The 22,910-nt window shown below is 49.2% G+C and overlaps 1 protein-coding gene across 2 annotated transcripts in view; it reads left to right on the plus strand.

Annotated features, from left to right (window-relative positions):
- The window catches only part of NR1I2 (nuclear receptor subfamily 1 group I member 2), a 69,865-nt gene that overhangs the window by 40,264 nt on the left and 6,691 nt on the right, over positions 1-22,910 (plus strand). For both annotated transcript variants that reach the window (XM_073576972.1, XM_073576973.1), the window contains 6 exons: positions 8,596-8,726; positions 9,008-9,195; positions 11,444-11,580; positions 11,660-11,805; positions 11,885-12,001; positions 13,372-13,480. In XM_073576972.1, the coding sequence (XP_073433073.1) occupies positions 8,596-8,726; positions 9,008-9,195; positions 11,444-11,580; positions 11,660-11,805; positions 11,885-12,001; positions 13,372-13,480 (828 nt within the window). The remainder of the gene's footprint in view (positions 1-8,595; positions 8,727-9,007; positions 9,196-11,443; positions 11,581-11,659; positions 11,806-11,884; positions 12,002-13,371; positions 13,481-22,910) is intronic.

Below are 22,910 nucleotides of genomic sequence, written 5' to 3' on the forward strand. Positions count from 1 at the left end.
TATTTTATATGATATGTGACGTGTATGAAATAAATATAATAAAACCCTGAAATCTATTTGTGGTCCAGAGTAGCCCCCCACCCCAACCACACGGGACCACCCCTCACCTTTCAGCCACCAACGTGAAAATTCCTAGAACCTTTACCTCCGATACAAAGGAGGAGACGAGAGCTTCTGCCGGTGTTTCCAGGAACCTCTTCTTGTTGCTAGGCAGCCATTATATCTAATGACCCGGACCAATTATTCTCTAAGAGGATTGTGGAGCATTTCTGAGCGTCAGTCCTAAGAGTCCCGTGATGCGGCAGCCGTGCACGCGTGTCCTCCTCCATTATATACACCTATTTCACTTACTCAATGGTTTCCAAGTAAAGACATGGGTTACTAGGCAACCATAGACCTCCATTGTGGCCGGGCCTGAAAGCACAAAGCTAAGAATGTGCATTACTGTCATGACAATGAGCATCTAGTGTATAGAAGAACTAGACCGGTGGTATATACTGTATACATGAGCATCCCAGTGTATAGAAGAACTAGACCGGTGGTATATACCGTATACATGAGCATCCAGTGTATAGAAGAACTAGACCGGTGGTATATACCGTATACATGAGCATCCAGTGTATAGAAGAACTAGACCGGTGGTATATACCGTATACATGAGCATCCAGTGTATAGAAGGACTGGACCGGTGGTATATACCGTATACATGAGTATCCCAGTGTATAGAAGGACTGGACCGGTGGTATATACCGTATACATGAGTATCCCAGTGTATAGAAGGACTGGACTGGTGGTATATAGCGTATACATGAGCATCCAGTGTATAGAAGGACTGGACCGGTGGTATATAGCGTATACATGAGCATCCCAGTGTATAGAAGGACTGGACCGGTGGTATATACCGTATACATGAGCATTCAGTGTATAGAAGGACTGGACCGGTGGTATATAGCGTATACACGAGCATCCCAGTGTATAGAAGGACTGGACCGGTGGTATATACCGAATACATGAGCATTCAGTGTATAGAAGGACTGGACCGGTGGTATATAGCGTATACTTGAGCATCCCAGTGTATTGAAGGACTGGACCGGTGGTATATAGCGTATACATGAGCATCCCAGTGTATAGAAGGGTGGAAATGGTGGTATACAGCGTATAGAATGTTAGAGTTGGAAGGGACCTCCAGGGTCATTGTGTCCAACCCCCTGGCTCAATGCAGGACTCACTAAACCATCTCAGACAGATGTCAGTACGGCCTCATTTTGAAAACTTCCATTGAAGGAGAACTCACCACCTCTCATGGCTGCCTGTTCCACTCATTGATCACCATCACTGTCAAAAAGTTTTTTCTAATATCTAATCTGTGTCTCCTCCCTTTCAGTTTCATCCCATTGCTTCTAGACTTTCCTTGTGCAGATGAGAATGATGATCCCTCTACACAGTGACAGCCCTTCAGATATTTGTAGACCGCTATTAAGTCTCCTCTCAGCAAGCGAAACATTCCCAGATCCTTTAACCGTTCCTTGTAGGACATACTTTGCAGTCCGCTCACCATCCTTGTAGCTCTACTCTAAACTTGCTCCAGTTTTTCATTGTCTTTTTAAAATGTGGTGCCCAAAACTGGACACAGTATTCCAGATGAGGCCTGACCAAGGAGGAGTAGAGGGGAAGAATTACTTCACGTGATCTAGACTCTAGACTTCTCTTAATACATCCTAGAACTGTGTTTGCCCTTTTTGCTGCTGCATCATATTGTTGACTCATGTGCAGCTGTGATCTATTAGTATACCCAAATCTTTTTCACATGTGCTATTACTTAGTTCTATTCCTTCCATTCTGTTGATGTAATGTTTGTTTTTCTTGCCCAGATGTAATGTTTGTTCTTGCCCAGATGTAGAATCTTAAGGCCCTTTTACATTTAGCGATGCACCAGCGATCCAACCAGCGATCCGACCCGGTCAGGATCGCTGGTGCATCGCTAAATGATCGCTAGTGAGCTTTCACACAGAAAGATCTCACAGCGATGCAGCAGCGACGCAGCGCACGATACTTACCATTCACACACAGCGATCCTGCGTCCTCCCGCCCGCGTCCAGCGTCGCTCGTCGTCACAGCAGGAAGTCTCAGCAGGAAGTGCCCGACGAGAAATGGAGCCAGACATTCTCGCGCGATCAGCGATGGACAGCGGGGGAGCCGGTCGTTGGTGAGTATCACACATAGCGATATCGGTAGCAATATCGCTATAACGTCACAAAACCAGTGACGTTTTAGCGATATTGCTAGCGATATCGCTTAGTGTAAAACCCCCTTTACATTTCTCCCTGTTAAATACCATTCTATTAGTCGCTGTCCATTGTTCAAGCTTCTCCAGGTCCTTCTGAATCCTTTCTTTGTCTTCTCTAGTGTTAGCTATTCCTCCTAGCTTTGCATTGTCTGCAAATTTGATTAGTTTACCTTCAGTTCCCTTATCTAGATCATTTATAAAAATGTTGAACAAAACTGGGGCCAGGAAAAGAGCGTTGTGGTACCCCACTATATTACCACTCTTTGAGTACCGTCACTGAGTCAGTTATGACTCCTCCTAAGCGTAGCCTTGTCAATCCCATACTTGGTTATTTCTTCAATAAGGATAGTATGAGATACTTTTATCAAATACTTTTCTGAAGTTGAGATATAATATATCTACTGCATTTCCCTGATCCACCCAGTCAGTGATTCCATCATAGAAGGAAGTTAGATTAGTCTGGCATGACTTGTTTGCTATAGACCCATGCTGGCTCTGGCTAATTGCTGTATTCTTGTCCAAGTACTTACATACATGCTGTTTAATAATTTGTTCAAAGATCTTTCCTGGTATAGAAGTAAGGCTCACTGGCCTGTAATTTCCTGGCTACATCTGTGACGACACAACATTTTATCTTAATTACCCAGACATCTATTTACAGCAAGCCGTGAGGAATGGGCTAACTATATGTTGACTTTTGAATGTATGCATTTATTCAAAACCATACACTGTTGTCATGAGTCTTGAGCCCTTTTGCATTTGTTTTTTGCTCCCCTTCTTCCCAGAGCCATAACTTTTTTATTTTTCAGTCAATATCGCCGTGTGAGGGCTTGGTTTTTGCGGGTCAAGTTGTACTTTTGAACAACACCATTGGTTTTACCATATCGTGTACTCAAAAACGGGAAAAAAATCCAAGTGCTGTGAAATTGCAAAAATAAAGTGCAATTCCTAACTGTTTTTTGGATTTTTTTTTACCATGTTCACCAAATTCTAAAACTGACCTGCCACTATGATTCTCCAGGTCATTACGAGTTCATAGACACCAAACATGTCTAGGGTCTCTTATTTAAGTGGTGAAAAAAAAATCCAAAGTTTGTTTAAAAAAAAAATTGGCATTTTCTGATACTCGTAGCATTTCCATTTTTCGTGGTTGGGTGAGGGCTTATTTTTTGCGTGCTGAGCTGACGTTTTTAATGATACCATTTTGGTGCAGATACAATCTTTTGATCGTCCGTTGTTACATTTTACTGCAATGTTGCGGCGACCAAAAAAAACGTAATTCTGACGTTTCAAATTTTTTTTCTCGTTACGCCGTTTACCGAGCGGGTTCATTCTTTTATTGATAGATCAGGCGGTTCTGAATGCGGTGTTAGCAAATATGTGTATGTTTGATTTTTTTTTTTTTGTTGTTGTCTTATTTTGAGTGGGGCGAGAGGGGGCAATTTGAACTTTATTTTTCTAATATTTTTAAAAAACTTTTTTTTTTTTTAAATACTTTTGGCATGATTCGATAGCCTCCATGGAGGCTAGAAGCTGCCATTGCACGATCGGCGCTGCTACATACAGGCGATGATCAAATTGCTTGTATGTAGCAGAACTGCTGACTTGCTGTGAGTTCCCACCGGACGGCGCACATCGCAGTCTGGCTATGACAACCATAGAGGTCTGCAGGAGACCTCTGGTTGTCATGCCAACCCATCGGTGACCCGCGATCACTTGATTGGGTCACTGATGGGCGGATTTCCTGCGCGATTGCTGGAAACGCATGTTAAATGCCGCTGTCAGAGTTTGACAAAGTCTCTCATACAATCCTTATTGAAAAAATGACTAAGTATGGAATGGACAAGGCAACTGTTAGGTGGATTCATAACTGGCTTAGTGATCGGACCCAAAGAGTGGTCGTAAATGGCTGCACATCTAGTTGGAAGAATGTCTCAAGTGGGGTACCACAGGGCTCTGTCCTGGGCCCTGTATTGTTCAACATCTTTATCAACGATTTAGATGAAGGAATTGAGGGTAAACTGATTAAATTTGCTGATGACACAAAGCTAGGAGGGATAGCTAATACTAGAGAAGAGAGAGAGAGGATTCAAAAAGATATAAATAAACTGGAGAAGTGGGCAGCAACTAACAGAATGGTTTTTAACAGGGAGAAATGCAAAGTACTACATCTGGGCAATAAAAATAAAAAAAGCAGATATAGAATGGGAGGAATAGGGCTAAGTGACAGCACATGTGAAAAAGACTTGGGTATACTAATAGATCACAGACTGAATATGAGTCAACAGTGTGATGCAGAAACAAAAAAGGCAAATGCAATTCTAGGATGTATTAACAGAAGCATACAGTCTAGATCACGTGAAGTCATTATTTCCCTCTACTCATCTTTGGTCAGACCTCATCTGGAATATTGTGTCCAGTTTTGGGCACCACATTTTAAAAAAGACATCAACAAACTGGAGCAAGTTCAGAAAAGAGCGACCAGAATGGTGACCGGTCTGCAAACCCTGTCTTATGAGGAAAGGTTGCAGGATTTGGGAATGTTTAGTTTGCAAAAGAGAAGACTGAGAGGAGACTTAATAGCTGTCTACAAATATCTAAAGGGCTGTCACATTTTAGAAGGATCAACTTTATTCTCATTTGCACGAGGAAAGACTAGAAGCAATGGGATGAAACTGAATGGGAGGAGGCACAGATTAGATATTAGAAAAAACTTTTTGACAGTTAGTGATCAATGAGTGGAATAGGCTGCCACGAGAAGTGGTGAGTTCTCCTTCAATGGAAGTCTTCAAACAGAGGCTGGACAGACATCTGACTGGGATGATTTAGCGAATCCTGCTTTGAGCAGGGGGTTAGACCAGATGGCCCAGGAGGTCCCTTCCAACTCTACGATTCTATGATTCTATGATTTAACGGGTTAATAGCCACGGGTGGATCGCAATTCCATCCATGGCTGTTCTGAGCAGTTCAAAACAGCTGACATGTGCCGGTAAAGATGGAGGCTCACCGCCATCCATCACATGGGACACAGATTTGACACTTTACAGGATGTGCGCTTAGGGGGCCACGGCCCAAGCTAAAAGAATGCAGATCTGTTCCATTGATCATCCTTGAACCATGGATACGTTTGGGGTAGTCAGGATTTGGACCCAATGGTCACTAGAGCCCCATGGTTACGTTTGGGAAAGTCAGGTTTGGTACCTACCGGTCACCTGGCTCCATGGAGGTGTTTGGAGAAGCTAGGTTGTGACTCTTCGGTCACCTGGCCTTGTACCTCAGTTTACTGTCAGCGTCCCAAGCTTGTTGTTACCTTCTCTCTGTGAGTGCCACAGGTGGGGTAGTCGACCCTGGAAACTCTAAAATCACAACTACTCTTATCACGGTGAGTCAGCAGAAGGGTGAGACGCTGTAATGTGCACCATCTTGGGTATTTTGCTGGCACTGTCCTATGTGTTATTTGCCTGTTTTGTGGTTCAATAAAGTATTGCCGCACTGTTTTACCTTCACCATGTGTTGTCTCCGTAGTATTATGCTTACGGTAAAATGAGAGTGGTCGGTCGAAGGAACGATCCCTGGTCCATGTGGTGTTCCGGCTAGCAGAGCAGGGCACCCGCTGACCCCCATGTCTTCACACCGTCGTCTTTCCTTTCTTGAAGATAGTGTAATGCATTGGTATCCACACTGTGCAGTGATGAGGCAGTGACCCAGCAAAGTTCATAGCAAAACGTGTCTTAATGTCCAACTCTCATAAATACACCGCACACGATATCCTCTGGTTCGTAGCTGGGAAACAGGACAGTCCAACTCCTGATCTCAGTCCGGAGCAGGACAATCCAACTCTGGATCGCAGCCGGGAACAAGACAGCCCACCTCAGAGACCGTTTGCCATGGGCGACTGCACCGCCGTGTACGCTGAAGGGTGTCAAGCCTTTTGGCTCCGCTTAGCCCTGTGTTGGCTCACGCAGGTGGAGTTCTGCAGAGCCTTCTGCTCTGCACGCTTGCAAGACCAAGCTAATGCACCCAACCCTCTGCTGCAAGGGTTCTTACAAGCAACCCATGGCCGTAGGCCACATGGAAAAACGGACCGCACCACTACCATCCTGTAGTCTGTTTCAATTATAAAAGCCCAGAGCAGGTTTTCCTACATCTGCCTTGGACAAATAGCTTGCCCAAGGCCAACACTTACATTTATTTTGCATTGCAATCACAGCTATGCCTGTGACTGCAATACACTCCCACGGCGTAAATATGTTACTATGCACATCCTGGTGGACCCATAGAGACCCTCGCATATGACACCGGTCACTGCCTCACATACCACCCTCCTGTGTTCAGACTTGTGGGATTGAACATTTGTCACCATTCAGGGGACCGTGACAAGGCATCCGCATGCCCCTGTGACTTCCCCGCCCGATGCTCCACTGAGAAAAGAATGTTTTGCAGTGACCGTATTCATAGGGTGACTCGCGTATTCCTCTCCTTTGCGTTTCTCCTCCACGCTTTGTTACATGATCGACGCTGGAGCTGAGCTGTCCCGAACTTACCAGGGGACATGTCCAGCTTGGGGACGCGACCTCTCCTGCCATTACCTCTAGAGGCAACTTATCGGGGTTACACTCTGTCGCTAGGTTGGCGACCCTTGTGGCAGGTATCCCAGACTCGGGATCTTCGGATTATGCACCCGGAACAACATTTACCTAGGGAGTGTTAACCCTGGTCTCCCACGGGGACTAGAACAGGGGCAAGTCTCTTCCCATCACAGTCTTGTATGGAAGGGTCTTCTCCACTCCCACCACGTCTCCACTCTATGATGTGGGAAAAGTAACCTCGGGCAAGAATCTCAGCTTCTCATAGTCCAGGCATCCTCGCAACTTAGGTCCAGGTAGGCCTTCTGGGCATCTACTGTCAGGAAGGGGACCACCACTTCAGCCCACTGTGACAATGGCAGGGTCTCCGGCTCTGCAGTGCGCTCAAACACCGTGAGGAACGCTTCCATATCGTCCTCCGGACTCCTCTTCCTCGGCGCTGTCCGGACTTTGTACCTAGCCTCAGCACGTATTGGGGTCACTGTTGAGGGCGCCTCTCGCAGGGCCGCCATCTGCTGCAAGATCAGCTCATTCATTTTCTGCTGCTGCTGAGTGAGGGCCAGCTGCTTCTAAAGCTCCTCCATTTTTCCAGCAGGCTTGAGCACGGACATGCAGCACGCTTTGGGGTATGCCTCAGTTCACACTGCCTGCATTCTCCAACCATATGTAATGCAGCAGTGTCCACACTGTGCAGTGATGAGGCCGTGACCCTGCAAAGTTCAAAGCTAAACGTGTTTTAGTGTCCAACTCACATACAGCGGGTACGGAAAGTCTTCAGACCCCTTTACAGTTCTCACTGTTTCATTACAGCTATTTGGTAAATTCAAAAAAGTTCATTTTTTTCCCATTACTGTGCACTCTGCCCCCCATCTTCACTGAAAAAAAGCAGAAATGTGGAAATTTTTTTCAAATTTTATTTTAAAACTCTGAAATCTCACATGGTCATAAGTATTCAGCCCCTTTGCTCAGTGTTGAGCAATGAAGCCAAGAGTGAAAAAATTTAAAGGGGTCTGAATACTTTCTGTACCCACTGTATGTACACAGCACACGATATCCTCCAGTTTGCAGCCATGTGTTGCGGTGATTGCTCTCCCCTCGTCTCCCCGTGTGTTGCGGTGAATACTGTCCCCATGGCTCCCCGTGTGTTGCGGTGAATACTGTCCCCTCATCTCCTCGTGTGTTGCTGTGATTACCGTCCCCTCGTCTGCCGTGTGTTACGCTGATTACCGTCTCCTCGTGTGTTGCGGTGATTACGTCCCCTCATCTCCTCGTGTGTTGCAGTGATTACCGTCCCCTCGGCTCCCCGTGTGTTGCAGTGATTACCGTCCCCTCGGCTCCCCGTGTGTTGCGCTGATTACTGTCCCCTCGTCTCCCCCTGTGTTGCACTGATTACCGTCTCCCCCTGTGTTGCGCTGATTACAGTCTCCCCCTGTGTTGCGCTGACTACCGTCTCCCCCTGTGTTGCGCTGATTACCGTCTCCCCCTGTGTTGCGCTGATTACCATCTCCCCCTGTGTTGCGCTGATTACCATCTCCCCCTGTGTTGCGCTGATTACCGTCTCCCCCTGTGTTGCGCTGATTACCGTCTCCCCCTGTGTTGCGCTGATTACCGTCTCCCCCTGTGTTGCGCTGATTACCGTCTCCCCCTGTGTTGCACTGATTACCGTCCCCTCGTCGCCCCGTTTCTTACACCCTCTCAGCACTTCCTGTCTTTTCTCTGTAGACGCGCCATGAAGCGCAGCCTGCGGATCAGCTGCCCCTTCCAGAACGAATGTGTCATCAACAAGAATAACCGCCGGCACTGCCAGGCCTGCCGCCTGAAGAAATGCCTGGACATCGGGATGAAGAAGGAGCGTGAGTCCTGTGCGCCTGGTCCTGCGTGTGCCGGTTCACGTGTCCGTGTATGTGTGGCCTCCTGGTTACCATGGTAACACATGTAACATGGCCGCACCTGTATGTATAGGTGATTACTTGTCCGGGGATGGCCTCGGCCGTCACGCCACAGTATGTCCGGTGGAGGACGTATCAGACGCAGTAGTGACGGCACGTGCTTGTGGGCATGATGACCTCTGCCCGCTTCTGCCCGGATGAGTTGTGCCGCCATGTTTTCACCGTCCTCTCTCTTTCATCTGCAGTGATCATGTCTGATGAGGCCGTGGAGCTGCGACGCTCCCTTATCAAGAAGAAGCAGAAATTGTTCCAAATCCCGAGCCGTTCCCCCACGTCCCATATGACGGTCGAGCAGGAGCGTCTGGTGGCGCAGCTCTCAGAAGCCCAGAAAAAGACGTTTGACAGCAGCTTCATCTACTTCAGGAACTACCGGGTATGAACAGCGGAAGGGCGCTCTGCGGGGGCGAGACGGGGACAAGCAAAAGAGGTTCTCTAAATCCACCACAAATGTCACTTATACTGACTCCTGCAGTATGAGAAGTATAATCGTAGACATCGCCGATCCCCGCTGTGCTTCACTATAGATATTACGGAGCCCCCACCGTGCTTCACTATAGACATCGCCGAGCCCCCACTGTGCTTCACTGTCGATATTACTGAGCCCCTGCCTTCCATCACTGATCCCCCGCCGTGTTTCACTGTAATCCCACAACATGCTTCATTGTACACATCACTGATCCCCACACTTCACTGTAGACATCACTGAGCCCCCACACACTTCACTGTAGACATCACCGAGCCCCCACTGTGCTTCACTGTAGATATTACTGAGCCTCTGCCTTCCATCACTGTAGACATCACTGATCCCCCGTCATGTTTCACTGTAGAGATCACAGATCCCACACCATGCTTCATTGTAGACATCACAATGCCCCACCATGATTCACTGTACACATCACCGATCCCCCCACGTGCTTCACTGTAGACCTCACCAAGCCCCCACCATGCTTCACTGTAGACATCACTGATCCCCCACTGTGCTTCACTGTAGATATTACTGAGCCTTTGCCATTCAACACTGTAGACGTCACTGAGCCACCGCCGTGCTTCACTGTAGTCATCACGGATCCCCCGATGTGCTTCACTGTAGACATCACCAAGGTTCCACCATGCTTCACTGTAGACCTCACAGAGCCCCCGCTGTGCTTCACTTTATCAGCACATGCATCTTTATTCCACCCCCAGATTCCGTTGAGCCTTAGATCTGGTATCTTTCACAGAACATAAGTTCCTGTAGTTTGAGCACACTGGAGGCAGCGAGTCTTGTGCTTTGGTCAGTGGAGGGGACGTCTTGGAGACATAGAAACCTCCAGCGTTTAGTATACCCCTTGCTGTGCACACTGCCACCAGATCTGTTGCCGGTGTTCTGCAGTCACTGGAGGGTTTTGAGCATCGGCCTCCTTTCCCAGCCTTGTCCAGGTTGTGTCTCCTATGTAACCTCTGCTTCTGGATCGTTTTACCCTTCTCCTTGGAGCAGTGATCTGTCTTCCTGGATATTTGGGTGGCCCTCCTGAGCGCTCCGTGTGTCGGTCCCGCAGTCACTGTCGCCCTCGTCAGTCCCGGGATTTTCTTTTCTCTGACACCGGTAATGGCGCCGGGGATTATTATATTGGGTGCTGGAGGATATGGGAGCTCCAATCAGAGTGTGATCCTTCCATGAGTAAGTCCTGTCGGCGCTTGTGTTGAGACGGCATCCACTGATGGCCACGACGGGAACACCGGCACTCTTGTGTTGGAGAAGTCTTTCCAGATATCTTCCATCATTACTGACGCGTTTCGGCTCCGTCCTCACGACATTGTAGTGTTGTGTTCTTATGTTGGTCATTAATGGCAGGAAAAACACTGCGGAAAATAGCTGCACTTTTGCTGCACTCTTGTTGCGCTTTTGCTGCATTTTCGTTGCAGATTTTTCCCGCTCGTTATTACTCATGAAATCTGCAGCAAAAACTTTGAAAGATGTGACGAGATGTAGATTTATACCTGCTGGAAATAATAAGCTCCGTGTGCACGAGGCGTCAGGATTCTCATTCACTTCGATGGGACTAATAAACCCTCCAGGTTTGGTGACAAAACTGCACCATGTGCACAGACCCTTACATGGTTCTTGTTGGTTTATTACAAACAGAAGAAAGGTTGTAAATGGCACTAATAAACCGACTGTATACTGGAGAGGTGCTGTACCCAGAGAGGGTGGTGCTGTACACTGGGGGGTACTGTATACGGGGGGGGATTATACTGAGGGGAGTACAGTACCCTGGAGAAGTTCTGTATATTGGGCGAGTGTACTGGGGGGTTGCCGTGTACAGGGGGAGTGCTGTACCCTGCAGGGTGCTGTATACTGAGGGGTGCTGTACCCTAGGGAGAGTTCTGTACCGTGCAGAGTGCTGTATAACGGGGGGAGTGCTGTATACTGAGGAAGTGCAATACCTTGGGGGGGAGTTCTGTATAGTTTGGGGAGGTGCTGTACCCTGCAGGCTTCTGTATACTGTAGGGGTGCTGTATACCGGGGGAGTACTGTGATTACAGTTGTCTGATGCCCTTGCTCATCGGGGGTGGGTGGGTCGATGTGATCCAGTCTGGTAATTTGGGACACCCCCTCATGCACTTTGTGTCTTTCTCAGCCCATCCGTCGGCAGCCCGCCCCCCTGGATCACCCGCAGGAGTCCAGCGTCTTCTTGATGTTGCCGCACATTTCCGACCTCGTCACCTACATGATAAAGGGCGTTATCAATTTTGCCAAAAATCTCCCGGATTTCAGGTAGAGCCGGCCTCTTCCCCTACGCGGCCCGCGGCCGTCAGACATTGATGTGACTCCTCTGCCATGTCCGCTTTATCAGGGATTTGGACATTGAGGACCAGATCGCTCTGCTGAAAGGCTGCGCCCTGGAGATCTGCGCCATCCGATTCAACACGGTGTTTGATGACCGCTCGCAGACCTGGTCGTGTGGTCAGTTCAGCTATAACAGCGAGGACCTGGCGATGGGTGAGTGCACGGCGCCTGCGGTCTGACGTGGCGGTGCACACGCTGATAATCACTGATTGTATATCCCCCTCCCCCGCAGCCGGCTTCCGTCAGTTCTTCTTGGAGCCGCTGATCCGCTTCCACTGCATGCTGAAGAAGCTGGACCTGCAGATCGAGGAGTACGCGCTGATGCAGGCCATCTCCTTGTTCTCCGCAGGTACAGTAACCCTCCATCTGTAAGGAGAGCCACTGAAGTCATCTCCACCTGTAGCTCCAGGTCTGCAGGGGAATACCTGCACTACTCATGGGTGGTGCTGTGGGTGTGGTCAGTGTCATCAGGGGCGGAGCTAGGGGCGGGGTCAGTCACTGCTCAGATTCCTATCGCATGGTGCACAGGTCACGTCACCCACCTGCAGGGTTCATCTGCAACTTAGGGGCATGAAGTAGGGCTTCTAACCTGAGCTTTGGGGACCCTGGGAAACAAGAAAAAAAAGACTAAAAACAAATAAGGACCCAGCAAAATTATCTCAGACCCAGACTCTGAAAAGTCATAATATCCTTTTATCCCAGACCAGACCCTTTATATTTCAGAGACACCAAAACAGACAGACTCCTATAAGAAAACAGAACCTGACATTAATGACCTGACCATGTAGATTAGACTCCAGAGCAGCCCACCAAAGCTGCCCCCAGAGAAGACCACAGGGCAGCTTTCAGAACATAATGCAGACCAGATCCCAGAGCAGCCCCCCCTGCAGCTTCCAGAGCAGCCCCCCCCCTGCAGCTTCCAGAGCAGCCCCCCCCCCCGGTGCAACTTCTAGAGCAGGCTTCCCCCGGTGCAGCTTCCAGAGCAGTCCCCCCTCAATGCAGCTTCCAGAGCAGACCCCCCCCCCCCCCCGGTGCAGCTTCCAGAGCAGTCCCCCCCCCCCCCCCGGTGCAGCTTCCGGAGCAGTCCAACCCCCCGGTGCAGCCTCCAGAGCGCAGTCCACCCCCGGTGCAGCCTCCAGAGCATCCCTCCCCCCCGATGCAGCTTCCAGAGCAGTCTCCCCCCCCCCCCCCCCCCCGTGCAGCTTCCATGGCAGACCTCGGAGCAGCCCCCCCCAGTGCAGCTTCCAGAGCAGAACCCCCCAAACCCCCCCCCCCGTGCAGCCTCCATAGCAGCCCCCCCCCCAAGTGCAGCTTCCAGAGCAGGCCTCCCCCCGGTGCAGCTTCCATGGCAGACCTCAGAGCAGCTCCAAGAGCAGCGGACCACAGAGTAGCTCTGGAGCACAAACTTTTGCGCAGATACTTTACAGCTGAAGCAAATCATTTGTGGTCTCCAGGAGCGGGCGCTATGAATTTGTTTTTGTGCTCTTGCTGTAATCATCTGTCAGGTGGTTGGCGAGGTGCCCCTCATGTGTAATGAGCTGGTTATAAATGGCATCACCGAGTCATATGATATGCAGATTGCCTCTTCAGAAAGAAAGAAAGAGGACTTTTACTCTACAGCACCACCTATTGGTAGTAGCGATCCATATGACAAATTAACAATTCCAGAGATCACATGATGCAGCCCCCGGGCTCAGATGTTACTTGTTTGCATTGTAGACCGTCCAGGTGTCAGCGACCACTACAGAATCGATAAGATCCAGGAATATCTGGCGCTGACCCTAATGACGTACATAGAGGGTCAACGGCCGCCGTGTCAAGAGAACAGGTGAGGTGTATACATGGGTGTATATACAGCAAGTGACATAAGTATTGAACTCGTCACCAGTGTTCTCAGTAAATCTATGGTAAAGCTGCTATTGATGTAAAGTTCTCCCCAGATTTCGGTAACAACCCATCCAATCCACACAGGAAAGAAATCCCCATAGATGTTCATAAATTATACGCAATAATGAGTATTGACTCAGGAAAAGGTATTAAGCACATGAAGAAAGAGCGGAACAAAAAGCCCTAGAAAGTCCTGACCCCACCTGAGATCTATCAGTAATTAGAAAGCAATGCTGCCACTAAAATATTATCAGCTGGTTCACCTGATGGTTTGTAAAAAGGTGTCTCATTACCAATGGGCCACACAGGAAACCTCTCAAGATGGGTAACATCAGTGAACTCTCTCAAGACCTTCACAACCTTATTGTTGCAAAATATCTTGATGGTTAGTTACAGAAGAATTTCTAAACTACTAGAGGTTCCAGTGAGCATTCTGGGGTGATAATCCAGAAGTGGAAAGAACATTTCACCATTAACTGGCTACAACCAGGTGCTCCCCGCAAGATTTCACCATAAGCTGGCCATGACCAGGTGTGTAGACACTGGAGGGGGGGTCATCAGGTGCTCTAGTTCGCTAGCCGAAACCAAATGGACCAGGGATCATCCTACCGAATGCCCGTTCTCCTCTTATCGTGGGCATAATACTACGCAGACAACACAGGGTGAGGGTAAAACGATGTGGCAATACTTTATTGAAACACAAAACAGGCAAATAACACATAGAACAGCCCCAGCAAAATACCCAAGATGGTGCACAGCCGGGGCTGTGGTCCCCTAAGCTGCCATCCTGTAGAATGTCAAAGTTGTGTCCCTCGAGATGGACCCATGATCTGTCAGCTATCTTCTAGAGTGTTCCGGTCTGTGGTTTTGTAAAGAGTCTCTGGATCTCTTGGATGTCTTGTTACAGAGGCATATCCCCTTTTTTTACAGTTACTCATGATGGCACCACGAGAGAGGGGATCCGTCCTTCAAGGACAGGAATCTTTCAAGATAAAAAGGGTGGCTTCTCTCTGCGCACCAGTTGGTTTCCTGTCCTTGATGGGGAACCTTCAGTGATTTGGCGGTGAAGAAAGAGGATTCCTTGTCCTGGGGCATCCGGTGATTGGCAGGCACAGGTTCTGCTGCGGCCGTCGCCAGAGTTTGCCAGAAGCTCCACGGAGGCCCCACTGGGGTGTCCGCCCTGTGCATGAGCAGGGCACCAGCAGATGGTTGCCGGTACCTGTCAGCCACGCTTCCCCGGGCGTAGCGCATTAGCGCGCCAGGGAGAAAGAAGCCTGACCGCAAGTGCTGGAGCAGGGTGCGTAGTAACCCTCACCTCATGGGGGGCTTCGCGGGAGGCACTACGACTGATGGTCGCAGCACGGACAGTGGGACTACAGCAGGCTGGTGCGCGAACTAGACATAGCATCCGGATGACACTCTTGTTGACCGCTTCCGGGGTCGGTACAGGAAGTGGTTGTGCATACTGGCCGGTGGTACCCATATGGATATGTAAAAGGACCACCCGCAGGCAGGTTGTGGGAAAATGGAGGCTTGTGGGAACCGCTTGAGTAGCCTGCGCAGCCACCTCTACAGCAGCAGCAAGAGCAGCTGAAGAAACCGGATAAGAGACGTCCATTCCGTCCCTATAGGAAACGGGCACCCCAGCAGCCACGACGAGGCAGTAGCAGTGCGGGTGACTCGGGTAGAGCAGGAGCCACCAGCCATCGCAGCTCTGCTAGGATGAGTCTGTAGTCTCCAGGGGAGATCTTTCAGATGTCGTCCAGCCTCCAGATCTGGTACCCGTATAAAGCTTCCGAGTGGTGAGTGATCTACAAGAACGTTCAGCAGGCCAATGGCCCTTTTCTCTTTTTGATTTTTCCTCCATAACTCCCTCTGCCTTTAAAGAATTTTGTGTCTGGGGCGAGAGATAGGAGGTCCCTAGGAAAAGTATAGCAAAGTCAAACCATAGGGGGTTCCCCCTCTGTGGACCGGGGTTGTCAAGAACATGGCCAAAATAACTTTGTCAGGCATGCAAAGAGCAGACTATTTCAGAGGAATCCCCTAATTTTGTCGGCGCTCATAGCAAGTGAGTAATTCTGATCATCGCCTGTATGTAGCAGAGCCAATCGGATTATGGCAGCTTCCAGTCTCCTGCGGAGTCTATTGAAGTATGCAAAAAGTAAAAAAAAAAAAAAAAAAAAGTTTATAAAAGTTCAAATCACCCCCTTTCGCCCCATTCAAAATAAAACAATTAAAAAATGAAACATAGACATATTTGGTATCACCGCGTTCAGAATCGCCCGATCTTTCAATATAAAAAAAGAACCCGATCGCTAAACGGCGTAACGAGAGAAAAATTCAATAGGCCAGATTTATGTTTATTTTGTCGCCGCGAGATCTGCACCAAAATGGTGTCATTAAAAACCTCAGCTCGGCCCGCAAGAAATGAGCCCTCACCCAGCCCCAGATCACGAAAAATGGAGACGCTACGGGTCTCGGAAAATGACGGATTTTTTGTCACCATTTAGATAAAAGAGATCCTAGACATGTTTGGTGTCTATGAACTCGTAATGATCTGGAGAATCATAATGGCAGCTAAGTTTTAGCATTTAGTGGACATGGTGAAAAAAAACAATTGTGGGATTGCACTTTTTTTGCAATTTCACCGCACTTGGAATTTTCTTTTCCCGTTTTCGAGTACCCGATATGGTAAAACCAAAGGTGTCATTCAAAATTACAACTCGTCCCACAAAAAAAGCCCTCACACGGCTATATTGATGGAAAAATAAAAAGTTATGGCTCTGGGAAGAAGGGGAGCGAAAAATGAAAATGCAAAACCAAAAATACCTCTTGTCGTTAAAGGGTTAAAAGGAAGAGGCTGCTACTTTTTGGGATAAAGCCCCTAAGCAATATCCAAGATCTCCAGGAAATTCTCCCTGACTTTTGAAGATTTGGGATCACTAAGGGACCCGTTGGATAGAAAGACTGACCGCTTCCTTAGAGCAGCATGGGAGTCCTCCGCACCATAAAGACCGGCTGTTGTGGCAACTTCAGAGTTTGGCTAGATAACTTGGAGGATCAGTTGGAGCAGAATGTCCCAAGGGCTACCATCCTGGCCTCAATCCCAACCATTAAGGGGGCAGCAGCTGATTCTGCGGAAGAATCTGCCAGGAATGCTAAGTTGGCAGCCAGATCAGCTGCACCGTCTAATGCGGGTCCTAGGGTGGTCTGGCTAAAATTTTGGCCAGGGGAAAGTTAGACTATGTTCTCTCCCCTGTGAAGGGAAATTCCTGCTCGGACCTGCCCTCAACGACATACTGGAAAATCCCAGAGACAGAAAAAAGGGTTTCACAAAGGCCCCTGTCCACGATTTTGGCGGGGATGTTAGGCCCACAAGAAACCACCCAAAGATCAGGACAAGCTGGAAGGACGACCTAGGGGAGGCAGGGGTTTCTTCTTCAGGAGACCCTCCTGGGAAGCCAAGAAACCCCCTCAATGAGTCAACTTCCCAGGGGTGAGGGAGACTATTTCTCCCGGCCTGGGAAAATATTTCTTCCAGTGCCTGGATACTTCAGATCATAGGGTCAGGGCTAAGGCTAAGATTCCAGTTCTCTCCGCAGGAAAGATACATCGAAACCCCTGTGCAACCATCCCCGCACAAACAACTAGGACTGGAAAATGAGGTCCTGGCGCTCAAGGAGAATCATGTGCTGGAAGAAGTTCCCCCAGAGGAAATAAAAAAGTTATTCTACTCCCCCTTATTTCTGATTTAAAAAAAAAAAAAAATGGCCGCATCCTTCAGAACCATAATAAATCGGAACGCTTTAAACAGATTCCTGGTCATCCCTTCATTCAAGATGGAGTTGGTGAGGACAGCAGTGAAGGTTCTCTTCCTGGGCTGTTGTATGGCTGTCCTGGACCTCAAGGAAGCATATTATCATGTACCAATTTATGTGCTGTATCGGAAGTTCCTAAGAGTAGCGGTGTAAATACAGTCAGAAATCAGACACTTCTAGTACAGGGCTCTCCCCATTGGGCTAGCGATAGCTCCCCGGATATTTACAGAGATAATTTCAGAGGTAACTGCTCATCTCCGAGAACAGGACATAGTGTTGGTACCATGTCTGGACAATTTCCTGATTGTGGGGGACTCGTTTCTTCATTGTCAGGAACAGGTCAGGGTGGTCAGCGACACCTTAGAGAAGTTGGGGTGGCGTTTAAATCTAAAAAAAAAATAATCCCACTCCATGGGATGTAAATTTAGTTTTGACAGCATTGTCAGAACGCCCCTTTGAACCTTTACATTCCGCCTCAGAAAGGATAGTCTCACTAAAGACATCTCTGCTAGTGGCCCTTACATCAGCTCACAGAATGAGTGACATCCAGGCTTTATCAGCAGACCCCCTTACACTCAGGTACTGGAGGATAAGGTAGTATTGAGGTTGGACTCCATATATCTCCCGAAGGTGGTTACAAAATTTCACAGGTCACAGGACATCATATTTCCAGCTTTCTGTTCTAGCCTTATTAATCCTAAGGAGGAAAAGTTACATACCCTAGATGTTAGGAGATGTTTGCTGCAGTATTTAGAGGTGACGGAACCATGGATGACGCAGAGGGCCCTGTCTTGTTTCCTTCCAGGGATATAGGAAAGGTCTTAAAATATCTAAACGGACCTTAGCGAGATGGGTCAGAGAGGCTATTAAGCTAGGTTGCGTCAGTGCAGGTAGGGCCATTCCAGAAGGTCTGAAGGCCCATTCCACAAAAGCTGTGGCGGCATCCTGGGCGGAGAAGGCAGATGTATCCATCGACCAGATTTGTAAGGCGGCCACATGGTCCTCTCCGTCCACCTCCTATAGACACTATAGGCTGGATCTGTCTGCTTCCTCTGATCTCACGTTTGGGAGAAGGGTTCTACAAGCTGTGGTCCCTCCTTAAAAAATATATAACTCTGTAATACTCTCATGGTGCCGTTATGGGTGACTGAAAAACACTGATATTACTTATCGGTAATGTGTATTTTTGTAACCCATGACGGCACCTTTGTATTATTCGGTCGTCCATGACAGCACCACCTGAGAGAGGGGATCCGCCCTTTAGGAACAGGAAACCTACAGATACAAAAGGGTGGCACCTCTCCCACGCATCAGTTGGTTTCCTGTTCCTAGAGGACAGGACTCTCTACAGATCGCCCGTCAGAATCATCATGGAATACCCAGGCCGGCTGACCGACCCAGGTAGCGAGGGGGTCTCCTACCTCGGTCAGTGCGGGGTCCCTGGAAGCGCCACGGTGGGGCCGGGTAGGTCACCACGGCAGTGGACGAAGCAGGTGGAGCAAGGGTCCGGTGGATGCCGTCTCCAGAGCCAGCACCTGGTAGGTATACCCCGGTGCGCTTCCCCAGGCCCGGTCCTCCGGGTCAGTGCTGTCTCCTGGCCGGGCTCATGGCGGCGGGCGCGGGGGGTGCTGGCACTCCGGGCGGGCCTGCGCGGCTCCTTCGCGCGCACTCCCGCAGGGCTCTGTGAGCGGCGGAAGTGACGAGGCGGAAGGGGCGGAGCGATGGCGCCGATACCGGAAGTCGGGTGCCGGCGGCCTCCGGCGCGCGCCGTGGGTGCATGCCGGTCCGGGGGTCGCGCGGCGACCCGACGAAGGCGAGGGGGGCCGGAGCATGGGGGAGGGAACGCAAATGCCGGGGGGTGGTGCTAGGACAGTATGCCTGCTAACCCGGACAGGAGGCCATATAAGGCAGATGGGGACGCCGCTGGGGTGCTTCTGAAGGCCCCAGCAATGGAGACGTCGGAAGCCCCCTTAGTCCAGCAGGACGAGAAGCAGGAACACCCGCAGAAACAGGCGAGTGGCCAGCAGAAGAGACAGAAACGAACCAGCGACCAGAGCCGCGAAAGTTCCTCCAGAAAGGACCCCCCTGCCTCCCTCCGTGATCCGGTACCTGCCTCATCTGCATGGGTAAGAGATCTCCGTGAATGTACCCTGATGCAGTGTTCCTTTATGCTTTTTTTCAGGGGAAGAAGGTTACGGGAAAACAGAAACACAGGGAATGTGCCCTCTGTAGTTCCCCCCTTCCAGATGGCCACCCTAAAAAATTATGCCAGCCATGCATACGGCAGACGGTAGGAGTTATTAAGGACAGGGAGTCCAGGGGTAGATTGTCAGGCCCTTATACTCTCCCCCGTTTATGCAGGTAGCGGAAGAGACACCTGACTTCACTTCAAACCTGAGAGACATGATCAGGGCAGAAATGAAAGCTTTACCTCAAAGAGAACCTTCTAGGAGAAGAGAGGCTAGTGGTTCGGGCTCGGAGGCCTCAGTCGCCCCTGGGAAGGGGGACAATTCCTCGGACTCCTCGGCCTCCTCGTCGTCTTCCTCGGATGAAGACTCTAGCCGGTTCTGCTTCCCCTTAGACCAGATGGACAAATTAGTGAAAGCTATACGGTCCACCATGGGGGTAGCGGACAAAAAACAGGAACTCTCAGCACAGGACATTATGTTCGGGGGGTTGGACCCCAAAAAACGTAAAGCCTTTCCATTAAACGAAAAGGTTCAGAGCCTAATTGATAGAGAATGGAAGAGACCAGAAAAAAGGGGTTCCATGCCACCAGCCTTTAAGCGGAGATACCCCTTCGAGGACCCGGTAGTAAATAGATGGGATAAAGCCCCGAAACTAGATGCTGCAGTAGCCAAAGCATCTAAAAAATCCGCCATACCATTTGACGATATGGCCTCCCTGAAAGATCCGTTAGATAAGAAAGCGGATTCTTTCCTTAAAGGGACATGGGAGATGTCAGCAGGCGCGTTAAGACCAGCGGTAGCTGCCACCTGTACAGCCAGATCCATGATGGTCTGGCTAGATCAGCTAGATTCCGAACTAAGAGATGGAGCATCAAGATCATCTATTCGGAAAAATTTACCCATCATTCAGAATGCCGCAGCGTTTTTAGCCGATGCTTCTGCAGACTCTGCAAGAATGGCGGCAAAAGCCGCAGGTCTGTCTAATGCAGCGCGAAGAGCGCTCTGGTTAAAATGCTGGCCAGGAGATATTCAAACCCGGTCCCGTCTCTGTTCCATTCCCTGCGAAGGGGAGTACCTATTCGGTCCCGTCTTGGACGAATTGTTGGAGAAAGCTGGAGATGACAAAAAGAAATTTCCCAGTCTCCCGAACCCCTCGTACAGACGTCCCTTCGCCAGGAAAGGGGTTTTCCGGAGAAGGCCGTCCAGAGATCAGGGCAGATGGGATGATAAAAAAAGGAAAGGTACAGGATTCATGTTTGGGGGAGGGCGCCAGGAAGGTCCAGCTCGGGATACGAAAAAGCCGCCCCAATGACTAGTTGCCCCGGTAGGAGGGAGACTAGCTGCCTTCTACCCATCCTGGTCTCTGATCTCCAATAGCAGCTGGATATTGGGGATAATAGCCGTGGGACTACGACTAGAGTTTTCTAGGGTTCCCCTTGATCAATTTAAAATCACCCCTCTCAGGTCATCTGCGGCAGAACAAGCTGCCCTGGAAGCCGAGGTTCATATCCTGTGCGCTAAGGAAGTCCTGATAGAGGTTCCGGAGGAAGAATGGGGGAAGGGATTCTACTCCCCTCTGTTCCTGGTCCGCAAACCGGACAGCTCCTTTAGGACAATAATTAACCTTAAAGCCCTCAACAAATTTTTGGTCATACGTCCCTTTAAGATGGAAACGATTAAATCTGCAATAAAATTGCTGTTCAAAAATTGCTTCATGGTGGTGTTAGATTTAAAAGACGCATACTACCATATACCCATCCATGCAGGCCATCAGCGGTTCCTCAGAGTGGCGGTTCATTTGGATGGGTCAATTCGACATTTCCAATATGCGGCCCTCCCTTTTGGAGTGGCAGTCGCTCCCCGAGTGTTTACTAAAGTGATAGCGGAGGTCATGGCCCATCTACGTGAATCAAACATTCTGGTGATCCCCTACCTGGACGATTTTCTTATTGTAGGTAAAACGGGAAACCATTGTTTACAACAGCTACAAAAGGCAATGTCTGCCCTAGAACGGTTAGGATGGTTGCTGAACGTCAAAAAGTCCCGGTTGCAGCCAATGAAAGTCCAACAATTTTTGGGCCTAACCCTGGATTCTGAAAAACAGGAATGCCGTCTGCCTCCGGACAAGCTCGTTCGCCTCCATTATCAGATCCTGAACGCCTCCAATAACCCCACCATGTCCCTCAGAAAAGCCATGTCCCTTCTAGGCTCTCTCTCGGCCTGTATCCCGGCTGTCCAGTGGGCCCAGTTTCATGCAAGGAAACTACAGAGCGAGGTCTTATTACATCAAAAAGTCCTTGGAGGTTACTTGGAGGGTCAGCTAACCTTATCCCGTAACACAAGGGAGTCCCTAGAGTGGTGGTTACACAAGGATAACTTATTAAAAGGGGTGCCCTGGGAGTATAACGTAACCCGCATAGTCACCACGGTGCTAGTCCTTACGGTTGGGGAGCTCATATGGGTGATATTTTAGTCCAGGACCGATGGCAACATCATCAGTTAGGAATGTCATCTAACCTAAAAGAATTAACGGCAGTAGAACAGGCGGCTAAAAAGCTCCTTGTGTATCTACAGGGCCATCATGTACGAGTGTTCTCCGACAATCAGGTCACCGTGGCATACATCAATCACCAAGGCGGGACTCGTTCCAGACCCCTGATGTTGGTAGCAGAACGGTTGTTCCATCTAGCAGAACAATACTTCCTATCTTTAACAGCATTGCATATAAAAGGAAAAGACAACATCACGGCAGACTTTTTAAGCTAAATCGGCTAAAGCAAGGGGAATGGTCTTTAAACACCTCCATATTCAAACTGATTGTTCGAAAGTGGGGATATCCAGAGGTAGACCTATTCGCCACCAGAGACAACACTCAATTGGAACAATTCTGCTCCCTGAATCCCAGAGAAAATCCTCTGGCGGTAGATGCCTTCCTGATAAACTGGGACTTCAAACTAGCCTACGCCTTCCCTCCCCTATCTCTTCTACCCCTAGTGATGAGGAAAATCAGGAAAGACAGAGCAAGGGTGATAGTTATCGCTCCGTTTTGGCCCAGGAGAGCATGGTTCTCATGCCTCAGGACCATGTCGGTGTCCGATCCTTGGGTTCTGCCGGACATCCCGGATCTCCTGTCCCAGGGCCCAGTCTTCCATCCTCAGGTGGCTGGCCTTCATCTGACGGCGTGGAGTTTGAACGGTCATTATTAGAAGAAAAGGGTTTCTCCACAGACCTAATTAACACCCTTCTTAAAAGTAGGAAAATCATTACCACAAAAATTTATGTCAGGATTTGGAAAAAATTCCTTCAAAACTCAGAAGTAATCGCTGGGGATTCAGCACCTATAATGCAGATATTAGAGTTCCTA

Source organism: Dendrobates tinctorius, unplaced genomic scaffold (assembly GCF_039654945.1).
Source record: "Dendrobates tinctorius isolate UK_male_01 unplaced genomic scaffold, ASM3965494v1 ptg000054l, whole genome shotgun sequence".
In the NCBI taxonomy this organism is placed as follows: Eukaryota; Metazoa; Chordata; class Amphibia; order Anura; family Dendrobatidae; genus Dendrobates; species Dendrobates tinctorius.